Here is a 16925-nt window from a genome sequence, read left to right as displayed (position 1 = left end):
AAAAATCCAAGAAGAGCAAGAAGGAAAATAACCAGGTAAAAAAAAAACCCAAAGAGATATTTGTCTTACACAGACATCACCTCTTCTACTGAGGAAGGGGAGCTCTCAGATTCAGGCACTGAGCACACATGGAAAAAAATGCAACAAACTCCCCCTCCCTACCCCCCAAAAGTTTAAACCTATGTACAAAAAGGTTGCATCCACAATCCAGATCCAGCCTGAATAGGCATTAGAGGATAAGCCTGAAAGCAAATACCTGCTTTCTAAATTCTCGCCTGAGACTGCAATCCTGCTGTAACCATCCTTCAAGGATGTATCAGAGAGAAGTGGGAAACTGCTAATAGGGGAAAAAGCATAAGCAGGAATTTACTTGGATATTACAAGTTGGAAGAGCCAAAAAAATGCCATTATGGATCTACCAAAGGTTGATGTTGAGGTGGCATCTCTAGCAAAAGACACAGTAATCTCATCTCGAGTGTATTTTTTCCCTAAAGATCCCACCTGATAGAAAGGTGGAAACTACCTTTGAGGCTTTGTCAGACACCCTCAGATTATCCCTGGTGGCTACATTCTTCACAGGAGTCTGTGTCCTGGCTGGATATCCTTAAGACTGGGAAGGATGGAGGCTTCTGGTCTACACTTCAGGACGTTTTCCTGGCAACAGCCTTTATGGCAGATGCCTCAATGGATGCAATGAGATTTGCAGCTGAGTCCATGGCATCCAGGTCAGCAGACACCTCTAGCACACATCTCATTTAGCTTTGCCCCAGGAAATTGATGCTCACTGGAAACAAATTCTGTGATCCTCTAAATTCACAGGCTTGCTTCTCTTTTGGGGGGAAAAACTAGATAAAATAATGACAGAAAGTGCTGCCAAACTGGAACAGACCCTCTCTGCCACACTCAGTACTCTAAGGAGGGACCACAAACCCAGCAACAGACAAAACCTTTCCTGTTGCCTATCCTCTTGGCAAAGGTACCAGAGGAAAGAAGACAGGTTTATCGGGGAAAATCCTGGAACTGGGAATCGGGTGGAAAATCTAGAGGTGGATCCATCACCTCTAAGAGCTCATTATGAAAACAAATGAATGTGCCTCCACCCAGACCTGAGTGTAGGAGGCAGAATTTCCCACTTATCAGGAGAAAGGTCTCTATCGACCAGAGACAAGTAGACAAGAAAGGTAGTGAGTTGTGGCTACTCTCTAATGGAGGGCCCCACCCATCTCTTCATCCAGTCCCCCTTCTTGAATGACCCCATCAAATGCAAACTGGTGTTAATGAATTCTCACATTTCCTGGACATAGGAGCAATAGAAAGGGTTCCCTCAGAAGAAAGATTCTTAGGTCTACACTCCATTTTTCTTAATTGTCCAGAAGCGTGGGCTGGGGTGTGGGGCAGCAGGTCAGAGCCAACCTGGGTCTCAAATAGCTCAACAAATAGATCTGTGGATCTTGCAGATGTATATATTCACATTCCCATTCAACCATGCTACTACAGATTGCTGAGATTTGCTTACATCACTGCCAACTACCAGTACCAAATGCTTCCTTTTGACTTTTTTGTCAGCTCCCAGGGTCTTTAACAAGATGCTTATGACAATAATAGCCAGACTGAGGTGCCAGGGCACTCACTTGTATCCCTTCCTAGATGACACCTTCATCAGAACTCCAACCCAAGCAACAGAACACATTGCCGTAGTCAGGTCTTTGGATTTGCTTCAAGCATATGGATTTGTGATAAACACCAAGAGTAGCTGGGAATATAAATAGACTTCTGTGGCAAAGGTCTATCTATTGCCAGACAGATTTCACAAGGTACAGAACGTGATTCCAGTTGGTAAAATGTTCAAGTCTGACCATAGCTCAATGTTTACGACTAATGGGCTGCCTGGTTTCATGTATAGGAGTCACTCCATGGACCATGTCAGGTGCCTCCAGGCCTTTCTCCTGAAAATATGGAACGTTTCATCATAATGCATGCAAGGTTCTGAATCAGGTGCTAATTTCTCTAAAATGGTGGGCAGTCTCACAGAACATTGCAAAGGTCTTCCCTATATCTTCCAGATGCACAGGTACTCATAATCGATGCTATCCTGAAGGGATGGGGAATGAATCTGGGGCACAGAAAAATGCAAGGTACCTGGAACCCCAGGGGAAATTAATCAAATGGCAGACTGGCTCAGGAGATGCACAGTCAGCAACTCAACATGGTGACTGAATTAGTAAGTCTGCAGTATGATTTTTCAAGAGCTCAGTCTTCTGGCAGTCAACCTGTTAGCCAATCATAAGAACACAAAGTGGCCAAAGTATCTCACAGGGATGCAGATGCCAAATCTCTGGTGATGGATGCTCTTTTGCACAGATGGCTACAAAGCCTGCCATATGCTTTCCCCTCTTTCCATTTCTAGGAAAGGTGATCCTGTAGATAAGTCGAGGCAAAGGCAATAGGGTGCTAACTCCTTGTTAGCTAAGGAGATCGTGGTTCTTCAACCTGTTTGAATTGAAATTGGAGCCACCAGTATAGCTACCGGTGAGACTAGACGACATTGACCAAGTCCATTCTTCCATACAGACCCAGACAGGCGCCTGCTGTCATCCTGGCTGTTGAGAGGGAAGCTTAGCTATGCTAGGATTATCCTACAAAGTGATTGGAACGCTACTGTCTGGATGAGTCTCAACGCTAAAAGCCCCGTCTTCCATTTTATTAAGTTTAACTCATTGGGTCAACACAGCAAGAATCCCAGTGATCCTGGTATCCCAGGTATCCTGTGTTGATCGGTTCTTTCCTGCTACCCAGAATGCATGGGTTCACAGACAGACTCTTGAGCTGAAGAAGTATGTCATTTATTTGGTGCTTCAGTGTGTGATCAGTCCATTGAAACAGGGCACAGCATAGGTTTAAATGCAAGCATGCTCCCTCGTTCATGAGCTCGCCTTAAATAAATTGTTACAAAGTTATTCACTTATATATTTCGTAAACACTTTTTCTGCCTTAGCACTAAGATTAGTTTGCTAACTCAGTTGTTTACCTGATCAGCTGACCCAGTTGTTTACATGATCAGATTGCTGGCTCAGCATTTTACCTGGCTGTTCTCTTTCCTTGCCAGACAAGCATCTTTCCACATGTCCACATCTAAAGTATACGTTCTACATATTACATCATTGACTTTCTTTAGGAAAGAATAAACCAGAAATTTCACCATAGGTCCATAGTCTGCCAGGTATCCGCTATAAATAATATTCTATTTGCAGGATTGCTTGGTTCCTTGACCGAGACCCCTTAGGTATTCATATTTCTCAGAGTAGTCAGATTGGCTAGAACTGCAGTTAGACCATTTTTTCCCAGTTGGGAGATACCAATCACACATCTTTTTAAGCCACTGTTACAATATCTCCATTTTACCTATTCATTATAACCTGTTTTCTGGTCACCATCATGTCTGCTAGATGAGTTTTTGAACTGAAAGCTTTATCTGTGCAGGACCCCCAGTGTGTATCATGATGACAGATTGGTGTGAAGAATCCCAGAATCACTCTTGCCTAAGGTGAATTCATCTTTCCATGTTTCACAGAAGACTGTCATCCTTTCATTCTGTCCAAAGCCACAGCACCCAATAGAAAAGCTGTTAGCACACTTTTGGTGTTGGAGCACTAACGAGCTATATCAAGCCTACTGCATCAACAAGAAGATTGGGCTTCTTATTTGTATTTCACATGAAGTGCCAAGTATCCAAACTTTTGCTAGCTAGGTGGATCAAGCTATGCATCGTTCAGGTATGTAAGGCAACAGGTACTCTTTTTTTCCAGACGTCATCCAGGCATGCTCTAGTCTAAAGGACCTATGGCGACTTTGTGGGTGGAAAGAGCTTGTGTTTCCACTGCAGAGGTCTGCAGGGCAGCAACATGGTCCTATATTAACACCTTTATTAGAATACTAAAATCAACTTTCTGTCCCCTGCAGAGGCTTTGGCAGGATGGTTGTGCAGGTGTGAGTCTAATAATAGCATTACTATTTTGAGTGAGTAAGTTGGAAAGGGGGAACTTCCTAACTCATTCTGTTCTGTGTTGTTTTTTATCCCTCCCTACTTTGGTTCACTGCTTGCTACTTCCCATATATATCAGAATTGTGGGAAATGCTGAGGTCAAGAATGGTAAATTTCTTACCTAAAAATTTCCTTTCTGCTAGCAGCATTCTCCCACAATTTTTACCCTCCCTGGTTGGCATCCTAGCCAAGGGACTGAATTTAATTTCAGTATTCATGTTTGAAGGCCACAGCCTACTGTACATAGTTTATTAGCTGGTGTTTACTAACCATATTCTACAAGTTTTTATACAGTTTTTGAATTAATCATCTGGCAGCAGGCCAGAGATTAGGGGCCTGACTATCCCAGGCTGTGCTACAGCTTTGAACTGCTTCCAGAAACTGCACACAGGAGGGGGATACCCTACACATATCATAATTGTGGGAGATGCTGCTATCAGTAAGGAAATTATTAGGTAAGGAATTTACCATTTGTTTGTTTCTAGAATGAAGACATATTTTTCCACCTGGAAAATCAATGTTCGAAGAGCTAAGATAACCAAGAGCAAGTAAGTTGCCATATGATCTGAATCAGTGGCAGAAGGGGGAACAGAATTCAGGCCTCCTCACACATAGTCCCATGTTCTAACAGCTAAATCACACTTCCTCTCTATGGCTCCATGCTTCACTATGTAAACTAGAGCTAGAGAAGTGCCCGAGGGGTCAGGACTCACAGAATCATAGGACTGAAAGGACCTCAGGAGGACATCTAGTCTAGTTCCCTGCACTCATGGCAGGACTAAGTATTATCTAGACCATTCCTGACAGTTGTTTGTCTAACCTGCTCTTAAAAATCTCCAATGATGGAGATTCCACAACCTCCCTAGGCAATTTATTCCAGTGCTTAATCACTCTGACAATTAGGAAGTTTTTCCTAATGTCCAACCTAAACCGCCCTTGCTGCATTTTAAGTCCATTGCTTCTTGTCCTATTTTCAGAGGTTAAGAAGAACAATTTTTCTCCCTCCTCCTTGTAACAACCTTTTATGTACTTGAAAACTGTTGTGTCCCCTCTCAGTCTCATTAAAATTATCATATCATAATATCACTGCAAAGAATATGGAGTGCAGTGTCAAAGGTATGTTTAAGCTAATGGGGTAGTCTGAGGAGTCAGCACTGGTTCCAGAGGCTAGGCAGTAGGTCATATGGTCAGAGCTCTGCACCATGAGCATGTGCTTAGAGCAGTGGTTCCCAAACTTGTTCCGCCGTTTGTGCAGGGAAAGCCCCTGCCGGGCCGGGCAGGTTTGTTTACCTGCTGCATCTGCAGGTTTGGCTGATCGCGGCTCCCACTGGTGGCCAATATGTCCTTCGGCCTGTGCCGCTTCGCGCAGCTCCCATTGGCCTGAAGCAGTGAACTGCGGCCAGTGGGAGCCGCGATCGGCCGAACATTCAGACGCCATAGGTAAACAAACCGGCCCCGGCAGGGGCTTTCCCTGCACAAGCGGCGGAACAAGTTTGGGAACCACTGGCTTAGAGGACTGAAGATAGGGACAGTGCATGGGCTCTGTTCAGACTCTGGAGGCTTAAAACACCTGGGGATTCAGCAGTTGGATTCCTGCTCAGTAGTTTGGCGAGGGAGAGCCCTCTCTTTGCCACCTATGTGTGTGTCAGGGTGGAAGTGGGAGAAGGCTACATGTACTCTGTCCCTTCCTTTGCACATTCATGTGTGACTAAGCACAATCTAACCATAGTTAACATAGTCTGTCTTTACCTTATTTTCAGATACTTAAATGGGAAAGGCATTGGGAAGTCATTACTCAATTTTTAATCTGTATTTAAATTCAGGCATTTTCATTTATGTAAATAGGAGTTATGCATGATTAAAAACTGAATAAGAATTCCAAAATTTTGCTGATTGATTATGGAAGCGAGAACATAATGGTGTCATTTATAATCTGTTAACTTCTGTAAAAGAGAGATAGCGGTAACATTTTTACAGTAATTATGCTAATTAGATACTGTGAAGAAGGCACTGTCATTATAAGGCCCTCTTTTCCAATGCTAATAGCTAGCTGAAAATTTTACCAGTTGTGATTTTCTATTTTACTGTCAGCAGTTTGCCCAAATGCAGTTTTCTTTTGTGTGTGGAAAGTTTGTCATAATTATCTTGGGGCACTGTCAGACTATCCAACTATAGGAAAATTGTATCTTTATTTTAAAAAAATCAAATTTACTCTTGAATAACTGAAAAATGAAGTATTTTCAAAATGTATACTGCAACCATAGTACCTTGTACTTATTATTTGTATTACCATGACATTTAGTACTGCAATCACCTCGCATCCCACAAGCTAACCCCTATTCCTCAACACACTTAGGCATCTGAGTAACTTTTTTTTGGTGATTAGTTCCACTAAACTCAACAGATGAAGGAAGTGGAGGCCTCATTGAAGGCCACATCGGCCCTGACTCCATGAAGGAAGAATTAGCTGGTGCTTAGCACCCGCTGCCAGCCAAGCTCCCACCTCTCCTGCCCGCCCCCCAGCGCCTCTCCCCCGCTGGCAGCCCTGCTGATCACTCCTCCCCCTCCATCCCAGTGTCTCTTGCCTGCCACAAACAGATGTTTCTTCAGGTGATCACATCCATTCCAATTAGGTGCGCGCGTGGCGTGTGCATGAACGTCGGAAACTTTTTCCCTTAGCAGGTCCCGTTGGGACGGCAGGGGAGCCCCCTAGAGTGGCACTCTTACGGCGGTGTATATATACTCTGCTGGCCCAACCCCCATTCAGTTCCTTCTTACCGTACGTGGCGGCGTTGGAATGTTCTCTCTCTCTCACTTGCGAGTGATCCCTTAGCTTTCAGTCTTCTAGTTAGAGTTGTTCTTAGATAGTTATCAGTTAGTTAAATACCATTGTATTCAGGTTTCTGGAAGCTAGTTCCAGCACCAGCTTTGGGGCATGCTGAAAGCCCAGGGTTTCAAAACTTGTGCTACGTGCCGTAAGTCTATGCCTCACAGCAACCCCCTCGACACCTATCTCCAGTGTCCAGGAGAGGCTCATCAGGCAGAGCGCTGCAAAATCTGCAAGGCCTTCAAGCTGTGCACTAAGAAAGAAAGAGACTTTCGCCTTAAGCAGTTGCTCATGAAGGCTGCCTTACAACCACCAGCCCCAGACCCACCGGCACCGGCTTCCTCAGTGTGAAGTGCCCCGGCATCCGTGTGCAATCCGGCACTGCCCAGGCACTGTAAATTGCCGGCACCAAGATGGGACAACCAACCTTGGCACTGGTCAACCTCTCCGGCACTGAATAAGCGTCACAAGAAAGGGGAAAGAGGGCACTCTCTCCAAAGAGCCGCTAAGCCACCTAAAGAAGCTTCCAGCCTGCAAAGACAGATTGTGGGCCCGAGCCAAGAACTGGTACCCACAGTTTTTAGTGCCGAAGAATGTCTGGAGGAGGTCCTGGAACACCTCTCTATACTTGACACTTTCGAGGCAGCAAAAGACCTCATTGAGCTGTCAGCGCCAGATCCCATCCCATACAGGGAGAAGCCTCCGGCACCACCCAAGAAGGTGCCGTCTAGAGGGAAGCCAGCAGTGGTGCGCCTCTCAAGGTGACCGTATCGGCACTGCTCACAGCACTGTTCCAGTTCGAGCTTGGCGTCCCGCTACTCCCCGGCACTCGTGACCTAGCGCAAGGTTACGGCACCAGAGGTGAAACTACCAGCAGTACCCACGGCAACAACATGCTGGTCCACGACGCCGTCGGTCTCCCATCACTGGAGCTCATCACCGACAACCTCATCGGCACTGAGTGAGAGGCACTGGTCCTGGTCCCAAGAATCCTGGTAATGTTCGATGTCCCGGTCAGCCAGGCACTGCTCCCTGGCCCGCACCTCACAGCACCCTATGGCCGCTCATTGTTCAGCACTGCCCTGGTCTTCTCTGTTGGCATCCTCCAGCTCCAAGGCTGACTCCAGTCGCTCCAGCTATAGCAGACATCGGACCGTGGCCGGCAGAGAATCTCACTCAGCATGGCAGCCACAGTGGCCTCCTCTGGGTCAGTGGCCCTTCTGGACCCCATGGGCCTACCATCAACAGCAGGGCACCATCTCCAGAGCCTCCAGGTCTGGGCACTCCATGTGATGCCATTCCAGGTCGCCACACAGACATGCATCAATGACAAGGGAGGCCGCTCTCTCCAGGCCATCCCCGGACCCCGAAGAGCAACCAGTGATGCCAGGCCCAATGCCTGAGGTGGTGCCAAGCACTGTGACACCTTGAGAGGTGTCAGCCCAGTCTGGCCCTGAAGTGTCCCAAGCCTATGGAGACACACAGAAGGGTCTAGATGAGGGAAACCAGCAGCAAGTCACTTCCTCCTCTTCCCCAGACAAGGTTGTGGTGGGAACATCAGTCTCAGGACCGCCACCAGTCGACCACAGAGCTCGCCAGGAGCTGCTCCACAGGATCACCCTCAATATGGGCCTCCAGGCGGAAGAAACGGTCGAGCAGGAGGATCCGATGGTGGACATCTTGGCTCCTGAGTGTCCCTCTAGGGTTGCGTTCCGTCTCATAAAGACTATACAGACAAATTATAATACTATATGGCAAACCCCGGCCTACATCACACCGACAGCCAGTGGGGTAGAAAGGAAACACTTCATCCCTTCAAAGGGCTACAAGTTCCTGTTCTGCCATCCAACTCCCTGTTCCCTAGTTGTTTCAGCAGTCAATGAGAAGGAACGACAGGGCCAACAAGCCTCAGCCCCAAAAGCCAAGGAGGTCAAACGTTTGGACCTTTTGGTAGGAAGGTCTCCTTCGCCGGGGGCCTCCAGCTATGCATAGCCAACCAGCAGACGATCCTTAATAGACAAAACTTCAACTCTTGGACAGCCATGTCCAAGTTTAAGGGTCGCCTGCCCCAGGACTCACACTCTGAGTTCGCTGCGTTAATCGAGGAAGGAAAGGCAGTGGCTAAGACTTTGCTACAAGCCTTCCTCGATCCAGTTGACTCTGTGGCCAGAACCATTGCCTTGGGAGTAGTCATGTGATGCTCAGCGTGGCTCCAGGCATCGGGCCTCCCTCCAGAGGTCCAGAACACCCTCCAAGACCTCCCCTTCGAGGGCTCGGGCCTTTTCTTGAGCTGCACGGCCTTAAGGATTCTAGGGCCACCCTGAAGTCGCGAGGGATGCATACGCCAGCAACCCAGAGAAAGCCCTTCAGGCCTTAGCCTCCACAGCAGAGGCAGTATCAACTGCACCCCAGACAGGAGCCATATCGCAGGTGGAGCAGAAATAACAGGCAGAGACAGCAGAATAACATGCCTAACCAAGGCCAGAATATACCCGAGCCCAGAAACAAGCAAGGGTTTTGAAGGTGCGCTCGAGGACAGTGTACCAACCCAGTACCCGGATCCATCCCCTTGGTTTTTAAACCAGCTATCCCACTTCTACCGTGCGTGGTCCCATACAACATTGGACCACTGGGTCCTACTCATGGTACAAGTGGGATACTCCCTTCAGTTCTCCTCCTTCCCTCCCTCCCACGCACCTTCCCCATCCCTCTTTAGGGACCCCTCTCACAAGCAACTCCTTATGCAGGAGGTTCGTTCGCTCCTCGAGAAAGGGGCGGTGGAGGAGGTTCCACAAGAACTAAGGGGAAAGGAGTTTTACTCCTGTTATTTCCTAATCCCCAAGGCAAAGGGGGGTCTTCGACCCATTTTATACCTTCGTGGACTCAACAAATTTATGGTCAAACTCCAGTTCCATGTGGTCTCCCTAAGCACTATCATTCCATAGCTAGATCCAGGAGATTGGAACATAAGACGCCTACTTCCATATTGCCATACATCTAGTGCACCATCGCTACCTCCTGTTTGTCATAAACCAACATCACTACCAGTTCATGGTTCTCCTGTTCGGCCTGTCCACAGCCCCCTGAGTGTTCATGAAATGCATGGCAGTGGTGGTGGCCTTCCTCCGGAAAAGGCAAGTTCGAGTGTACCCATACCTCGACGACTGGCTACTGACAGGTCGTTCCAAGGATGAAGTCCAGTCCCACGTGACAATGGTCATGGACACGTTTCACAGACTGTGTACCCAAATCGTCACTCATACCTACCCAAAGAATAGAGTTTATAGGGGCAGCCTGAGACTAGGTACAGGCAAAAGTGAGCCTTCCAGAGCTCAGGTTCCAAGCCATAGAGCAGATGGTCAAAACAATGCTTCAGTATCCCATCACAACAGTCAGGTGTTGCCTGTAGCTAATAGGGCATATGGCAGCATGCACGTATGTGGTCAGGCATGCCCGACTGAGACTCAGGCCCATAGGAGCATGACTTGCACTGGCTTACCATCCGTACCGAGACCCCTGGACCTTGTGGTGATGATCCCGGGACAGGTACTAGAATCCCTGCGTTGGTGGCTGGACCGACCAGTGGTCTGTGCAGGGGTTCCCTCCGCCAAGCCCCAACCTTCTCTGATGTTAGTAACAGACGCATCAGATCTCGGCTGGGGTGCACATGTAGGGGATCTGAGGACACAAGGTTTGTGGTTGAGGGACGAGATACCTCTCCAGATCAACCTGAAGGAGCTCAAGGCAGTTTGTCTGGCCTGCCAGACTTTTCATGCCAGTTTGCAAGGTTACAGCGTGACAGTCTTGACAGACAACACCACCGCCATGTTCTACATAAACAAACAAGGTGGAGCCCTCTCCTTACCTTTCTGCCGTGAGTCTCTTCTTTTCTGGGACTTCTGTATGGCTTGATCCATTCAGCTGGAAGCATCCTACCTTGCAGGGGTATGGAACGAGCTGGCAGATCACCTCAGCTGGTCATACCACAAGCACAAGTGGTCAATTAGATCGAACATCTTACAATCAGTCTTCCAAAAGTGGAGTTATACTCAAGTAGACCTCTTCGCCGACAAGAGCAACAGGCAGTGCTCTCAGTTCTGATCATTTCAAAACCACAGTCCAGGCTCGATTGCTGACACGTTCCTAATACCATGGGGCAAGGGGCTAAAGTATGCCTTCCCTCCTATCCCGTTCATCCACCGGGTCCTCCTCAAAATTCTCAGGGACAGGGCGATGGTAATAATGATTGCCCCGTCTTGGCCGAGGCAGCATTGGTACACGACCCTCCTAGAGCTGTCTGTAGGCGCCCCGATAGCCCTTTCCCTCTACCTGGATCTGATCCTGCAGGACCATGGGTGCCTCCTCCACCCGAACCTGCAGTCTCTACATCTCATGGCTTGGAAACTCCATGGCTAAATCCCATGGAGAGTCAGCGCTCTCACTCAGTGAGACAGATTCTCCTCAGGAGTAGGAAACCTTACACTCGGGCTACCTACCTGGCGAAGTGGAAAAGGTTTTCCTGCTGGTGTGAACCCAAGCTCCTTCAACCGCTCCAGGTTCCTATTCTGGTTATTTTATACTACCTTCTACACCTTAAGCAACAGGGTCTGTCCCTTTCCTCTGTCAGAGTGCACCTGGTGGCAATTTCAGCTTTCCATCCAGGGGAGTCTGGGCGCTCGGTGTTTTCAAATTCCATCATGGGGCAATTTCTCAAAGGGCTGGAGAGGGTGTTCCTGTACTCTCGCCCGCCAGTCCCAACCTGGAACCTGAATTTGGTCCTCTCCAAATTCATGAGCCCACCATTTGAGCCTCTGGCCACTTGTTCCCTCCTCTACCTTTCTTGGAAGGCAGCGTTCCTGGTGGCTGTTGCATCTGCAAGGAGGGTGTCCGAGCTGAGAGCTCTGACCTCCGAACCTCCTTACATGGTGTTTCATAATGACAAGGTGCAGCTTAGACCACACCCCACATTTCTCCCCAAGATGGTCTCCCAATTCCACATGGGTCAAGACATTTGCTTGCTGGTGTTCTTTCCAAAACCCCACACAAGCCTGAGACACCGCAGCCTGCACACACTGGATGTCCAAAGAGCTTTGGCGTTCTACATAGAGCGCACTAAACCTTTCCGCAAATCAAACCAATTGTTCATCGCCAGAGCTGATAGAATGACGGGCCTTCCTGTCTCTGCGCATCACATATCGTCCTGGATCATAGACTGCATTTGCACGTGCTACGAGCTGGCCGAGGTCCCAGCCCTAGTGATTATGGCTCATTCAACTAGAGCACAGGCATGTTGACTGCCTTTCTGGCTCAGGTCCCCATCCAAGAGATCTGCAAAGTGGCCACCTGGTCTTCAGTGCACAAATTTACAGCCCCCTGTGCTGTTAAACAACAGGTCAGAGATGATGCGGCGGTCAGCAGAGCTGTTCTTCAGTCAATCGTTCCATAACTCCTACCCTCCTCCAATGGTAAGCTTGGAAGTCACCTAATTGGAATGGATGTGATCAACCACTCGAAGAAGAAAAGACTCTTACTTACCTCTTGTAACTGTTCTTCGAGATGTAGTGTTCATGTCCATTACAATAACCACCCCCTTCCCCTCTGTCTCAGTCAATGGCAAGAAGGAACCGAAGGGGGGTCGGGCTGGCAGGGTACTATATACACTGCCATAAGGGTGCCACGCTAGGGGACACCCCTGCCGTCCCGACGGAAGCTGCAAATGGAAAAAGTTTCCGACGTCTGTGCACATGGCGCACGCACACTTAGTTGTAATGGACGGGAACAGCACATCTCGAAGAACAGTTACGAGAGGTAAGTAACCATCTTTTGCATCTTTTGAGGCGGGGCAGGAAGGGCCGGGGGCTTCAGGGTGGAGAGGGGGCAGGGCCTGGGCGGGGGGCGGAGGGGATTTGCGCACCCCCCGGGTAGAGGGGAAGTCTGCAACTGTGATAGGAGCTTTGATTATTCATCAGCATAAAGTTACTCTTGGGTATAAGTATTTGCAGGCTCTTGGCCTCTGGTGAATTAGACCATGTTAGTTCTTGGATAGGAAACCTCCAAAGAACATCAGGATGCTTCATTTGGTGGCATTCTTCCCTCATAGTGGGGTTTGAGATCCTCATGTAATATGGAAGATATTGTAGAAGTTCAAATTGTTCCAGTCGTTATTGATTATAAAAATTGTTTCCTACAACTTTAGGGCCTGATCCAAAGCCTTTTGGAATCAATGGGATTCTTTCCACTGAATTTTAAAGGGCTTTGCATCAGTCTTTTATGAGGATAACTGCCTTTAACATGTTAGGATATTATGTTCAGAAATAACAATGTTTAGTTTAATCAATAATAGGAAAAGAATTATATGTATCATAAAGAGAAATTACAACATTTTTGAGTGCAGTTAATGTCTCCAGGTTGAGAATATTAAAGAATTAATAGGGGGAAAACAGCATGGAGTTCCAGTTACAATATATTTCTGTAGTGTCTACTTAACTTGTAATGTTACAAAAAGAGAAGCACTTGCATACATTTTACACCCTGAGATGCTTTTCTTGTTTCCAGAACTATGATGTACAGCCAGCTTTTTTTGGCTGATGAATTATTTCTAAGCTGCTTGCTTTATATCCAAGGACTGTGTGAAGATGCATGTAACATTAATAGCCGCAAACGATCAGAAGATAATGCAATTTATTTGATAAAGGTGAGCAAAGCAACAATATTTTAAAGTGTAAATACACAAAAAATTAATGGCTCCATATATCACACTTCAGTAAATATTAGTGAAGAAGTTAAAAAGATACGTTAAGATATTCTTGCATAATTCTGAAAAAGGGCAACAAAGGCGTTTCAGGCATGGGGAATGTGAGCACATGACTGGTTATAGAGTTTTAATTTCCAACAAAACAAGTGAATGGGGAATTGGGTGTCAGCTTGCCAACTGATAATGGGACTGATTTGAAGTATCCATTTAAGAATTGATGTGCATCGTTTAAAGTGTGTGAATTGTACAGTGTATCAACAATACAATGCAGTATGTTATTGTGACATGAAGTCATTTGTACTAAGTCCCAAAAAGCTTAAAATTTATCTCACTGGTGACGTTGGGTATGTCACTTCCCTTATCTGTACTTCAGTTATCTCATCTGTAAAATGGGGATAATGATACTAACCTCTTTTTTGTAAAGCACTTTGAGATTTATGGATGAAAAGTACAAAGTAAGAGGTAGGTTTTATCACTGTTGTTCTGATTATTTCATTACATGTGTATTGTGTGGCCCTGATTGGGGCCTCCAGGTGCCATCTACCACAATATAGAAAATAAACTGTGTGAATACTGATGGAATCTGCCATAAAGAAACACAGTGATCTGAAAAAAAAATTAAGTATTCTTTTTCATTGCAATAGGAAACTAGTATTGTTTTAGACCGTTTTTTCTATATTTGACATTTGTAAACAGCTACATTTTATACATTGTAAATACAATTTTCACAATGATATTTTATTTGTTCACTGGAATCTTCTTAGCTTACTTTTCCTTTTGCCATGGACCCCAACATTCTATACAAAATATCCCTGTTAAACTAATAGTTCTTCACTGAGTGGTTTTCTAGATGTCTTCCATTCGTAATATTGCACATCCCTTATCACCAGAGTTTGGAACATTTTTCTTGCTAGCAGTCCCACTGTTGGTCCGTGGATGGTCCTGGAATGCTCCCTCCTGTTCCACCTCCAAAGGCATAAAGAGACAGGGTTGACCAACTGCCACTCAGTTCTTTCAACAATGGCCTTAGGCTAGAGGCAGAACGTTTTAGCAGTCCCGTATCTCTGTTTTAAACTTGGGCAGTTAGGTGGTGTAAACAGTTTTTGTTTTAGTCAGATAGCTTTAGATAAGTTCTTTGTTAGTATTTTAGTGTTAGCTAGTATTTTAAGATAGGTTTAACGTTTAGTTAGGTACTAGGTGATAGGCAGCTATGTGGGCTCCTAAATCTATTGGTTTTAAAACGTGCCTCTCATGTAATGTTGCCTGGTCAGAGACACTGATAAGTGTTTTAGTATGTGAGAGTGACGGATTGTCCTTCAGGATAGGTTGTAGATCCTTAATGCGCTGGAGAGGTTTTAGTTGGGGGCTGTAGTTGACCTGTTCTGAAGGATGATCCCTCACTCTCACAGACCTCGGGGAACAGGCCAGTTCTCGCTTACAGACAGCCCCCCAACCTGAAGCAAATACTCACCAGCAACTACACACCACACAACAAAAACACTAACCCAGGAACGAAACCCTGCAACGAAGCCCGATGTCAACTCTGTCCACATATCTATTCGAGGAACACCATCATAGGATCTAACCACATCAGCCACACCATCAGGGGCTTATTCACCTGCGCATCTGCCAATGTGATATATACCATCATGTGCCAGCAATGCCCCTCTGCCATGTACAGTGGCCAAACTGGACAGTCTCTGCGCAAAAGAATAAATGGACACAGATCTGACATCAGGAATCATAACATTCAAAAACTAGCAGGAGAACACTTCAGTCTCTCTGGTCACTCAATAACAGACCTAAAAATGGCAATTCTTCAACAAAAAAACCTTCAAAAACAGATTCCAACGTGAAACTGCAGAACTGGAATTAATTTGCAAATTGGACACCATCAGATTAATCCAGAATAAAGGCTGGGAGTGGTTGGGTCATTACAAAACCTAAACTTAATTTCCCCTCTACTAATTTCCCCCCTACTGTTACTCACACCTTCTTGTCAACTGTCTGAAATGGGCCACTCTCATTACCACTTCAAAAGTTATTTTTCCTCCCTTGGTATCCTCCTGTCAATTGAATTGTCTCATTAGACTAGCCTCACACTTGGTAAGGCAATTCACATCTTTTCATGTATTTATACCTGCTCCTGTATCTTCCACTCCACTCCATGCATCTGATGAAGTGGGTTCTAGCCCACGAAAGCTTATGCCCAAATAAATTTGTTAGTCTCCAAAGTGCCACAAGGACTCCTTGTTGTTTTAGCTGATGCAGACTAACACGGCTACCACTCTGTAAACTGAGGATGTATCTCCTGCACAGATGTAAGACCGGACTCAGATCCTGGTGAGTCAGATCAGTCAGTCTCCAGTATCCCCTCTACAAGTAGTGTTTCTGTGGCAGTTAAAAATCTTTGGCTGAAAAGGGACACAGTTCTTTCTCCAGCTCCTTTGAAGAAAAAGAAGACAAGATTCAAGCTGCTGTTTTGGAAGGCATAGATAGGTGTTTTCTGAAGCCCTGAAGCATGCCTCTGAGAGATTGGCACTGTTAAAAAGAGTGGCTTCAGTGCCACCTCTGCAGGTAACAGTAGCATCTACTGTATGTACTTCATTGGTACTCAAGGATTTAATACCAGGTGCACAGATGCCATCTCAGGTCAAGGGTGCTGCTTCCCTGACTACTTTCTTGTTGGTATTGTATACAACTTTACCAATAGGTTATATAGCTCAAGCATTGGTACTGATTACTTCAGCTCCCACATTCGTGGTACCATTAGATTTAGTAGTATGTGACCATTCAGAATCACCAGTGGCTCATGCTTTTAATCAGTTATTGGTACCATATATGGGTGAATCATTGGTACTGGCTATTGAACATCTGCCTGCAGGATCTGACACTCACTTAATGAAGACTCCTTCTTGAGCTAGTCATCTTTGTTTGAGAGAATGTTCAATGGCTTCTGAGGCAAGTTTGGAGGGATCTCTTTCTTGCCCGCCTGCCTATTGTTCCTGAGATTTGTCCTAAAATCAGACTTCAGAAGTCTTCCCGGAAGGATTATATATTAGATTCCAAGGCCAGAAGGGACCTCCTGTATAACGCAGGACATAGAACTGCCCCAAAATAATTTCTAGGCCATATTTTTTAGAAAAATACTCAATCCTGATTTTAAAATTGCCAGTTACATTTTTAACAGCAAGGATAAGTATGCCTAATTTCCAGTATGAAATAGTCTAGCTTCAAATTCTAGCCATTGGATCATGTTATACCTTTCTCTGCTAGATTGAAAAGACCTATTTTCAAATATT

General features: G+C 46.1%; 1 protein-coding gene across 1 annotated transcript in view; it reads left to right on the top strand.

The window, feature by feature from the left end:
• Positions 1-16925, top strand: part of DNAH14 (dynein axonemal heavy chain 14) — a 448557-nt gene that overhangs the window by 30904 nt on the left and 400728 nt on the right. Inside the window, 2 exon segments of the mRNA XM_077812193.1 lie at positions 4528-4590; positions 13425-13563. Coding sequence (XP_077668319.1) covers positions 4528-4590; positions 13425-13563 — 202 coding nt within the window.

This window comes from Eretmochelys imbricata, chromosome 3 (assembly GCF_965152235.1).
Source record: "Eretmochelys imbricata isolate rEreImb1 chromosome 3, rEreImb1.hap1, whole genome shotgun sequence".
Taxonomy (NCBI): domain Eukaryota; kingdom Metazoa; phylum Chordata; order Testudines; family Cheloniidae; genus Eretmochelys; species Eretmochelys imbricata.
The sequence above is the reverse complement of the archived record's forward strand: the minus strand, read 5'-3'. Positions and strand labels throughout refer to the sequence as shown.